The sequence below is a fragment of the Propithecus coquereli genome, unplaced genomic scaffold (genome assembly GCF_000956105.1).
Source record: "Propithecus coquereli isolate 6110/MARCELLA unplaced genomic scaffold, Pcoq_1.0 Scaffold490, whole genome shotgun sequence".
Taxonomy (NCBI): Eukaryota; Metazoa; Chordata; class Mammalia; order Primates; family Indriidae; genus Propithecus; species Propithecus coquereli.
Window position 1 is genome coordinate 479,141 of NW_012150730.1, and position 1,406 is coordinate 480,546.

The window sequence follows — 1,406 nt, forward strand, 5'->3', positions numbered from 1 at the left end:
GAAAACGGATGGTTTGGGCAACTGTCCAAGAACCACCTCAGACCCGAGAATAACGTAGGCTTTGGGACTGGCAATTCTTGGGGTAGGGGTCGCGAAACTGATTTTAAACTTCCACAGGACACTGACCCACAGAGGTCAAATCCCGCCCCAGGGCGTAAGGGGAGGAGCTGGGATGTGAAGCCAGAGCTGCAGGCGGACGCTCCTGCGCCCTCTAAACCCGCCCTTCCCGGAACCTTTCCGCCTCTGGGAGCCTGGCCTCGGTCGCTTTTGGAACCTCGGCAGTTCCCGCTTGCTCCCCTCCGGGGTTTAGACGAGGGGAACCCCGAACGCGGGACGACCGCCGGGCAACTCCTCCCACGCGTCGGGGCCCGCGGGATCCCGGTGCAGTCGCAGGACACCCATTTCCCACGCCCGGCCGGCGATGCTAGGCCGTTGCCATGGAGATCGGTAAAGGACCCGCCTGCACGCCGGAGAAACTACAGCACCCAGAAGGCCGCGCGCGAGCGCCGCAGCGCCCATTGGGCCAATGAGAGCCTGGAGGGCTGGACTTCCGGCGTGCGGGACTGTCACTTCACAGCCGGGCGTCAGGCCACACCGGCGATCCCGGCAGGGGCAGGCGGGGTCGGGGCCGCTTGTCCAGGAGGTTCTGGGGACCCGAGGCGGGCCGGCGAGGAAGGTACTAGCGAAGGGCCGCTTCGTGCCCCCTCGTGTGCACGCGTCGTGACCGCCGGCCGATGGCTCCGCCCCCGAGCCTCGGTTTCTCTGAGTGCGGCGTGGGCGGCCTGTGGAGCTGTCGGGCCGCGGCCGGAGCCACGTGCTCTCCCGGCCCCGCGGCGGCCGCCGACGCGACTCCCCGGTCGTTCGTCGCCGTCGACCGTCCGGGAGACCGAGGCCGGCTGCGGGAGGCTGCGGGCAGGCATGGCGGTGCCGGGGCTGCCCAGCGTCTCTGCCCGCCCAACGGCGGCTTCTGTTGGCGGCGGCGGCGGAGGCGCGGACGCACCGGGCGCCGGCAGTCGAGGCCCCTCCTCGCGTGGACCTCACCCCCGCTGCGGGAGAGGCGCTACCGGGACGCCGACCCGGGCGGGCTTCCTGTCTCGCTGTCCCGGGGCGGGCAGAGAGGGGGTTCGGTCCAAACCGCGGCGTCCACGTCAGGGAGGCGGGCGAGTGCGTGACCCCGACTTCTGGCACCGCCGAGTGGGGCGGGGCGGGCAGTTCCGGGGGAGGGTCCCGCACGTGGAGCCGGGAGGGAGCCTGAGCCTCCGTGCTTCTGCGGACGCGGAGCTCGGGGAGGGGATACGTGTGTCCCCGAAACGGCAGGCGGAGGGACGGGGACCTTCCGGAGGGCGTCGAGAGCCAGGGGGCGTTTGAACAGACTCTGGACATCGTCTGAGTTGGGATTTAAAAAA

General features: G+C 70.2%; 1 protein-coding gene across 1 annotated transcript in view; it reads left to right on the forward strand.

Moving 5' to 3' along the window:
- Positions 1-734: 734 nt before the first annotated feature.
- LOC105819589 (zinc finger protein 324B-like) overlaps positions 735-1,406 on the forward strand; it is a 6,025-nt gene continuing 5,353 nt past the window's right edge. Inside the window, exon 1 of the mRNA XM_012655868.1 lies at positions 735-1,127. Coding sequence (XP_012511322.1) covers positions 735-1,127 — 393 coding nt within the window. The remainder of the gene's footprint in view (positions 1,128-1,406) is intronic.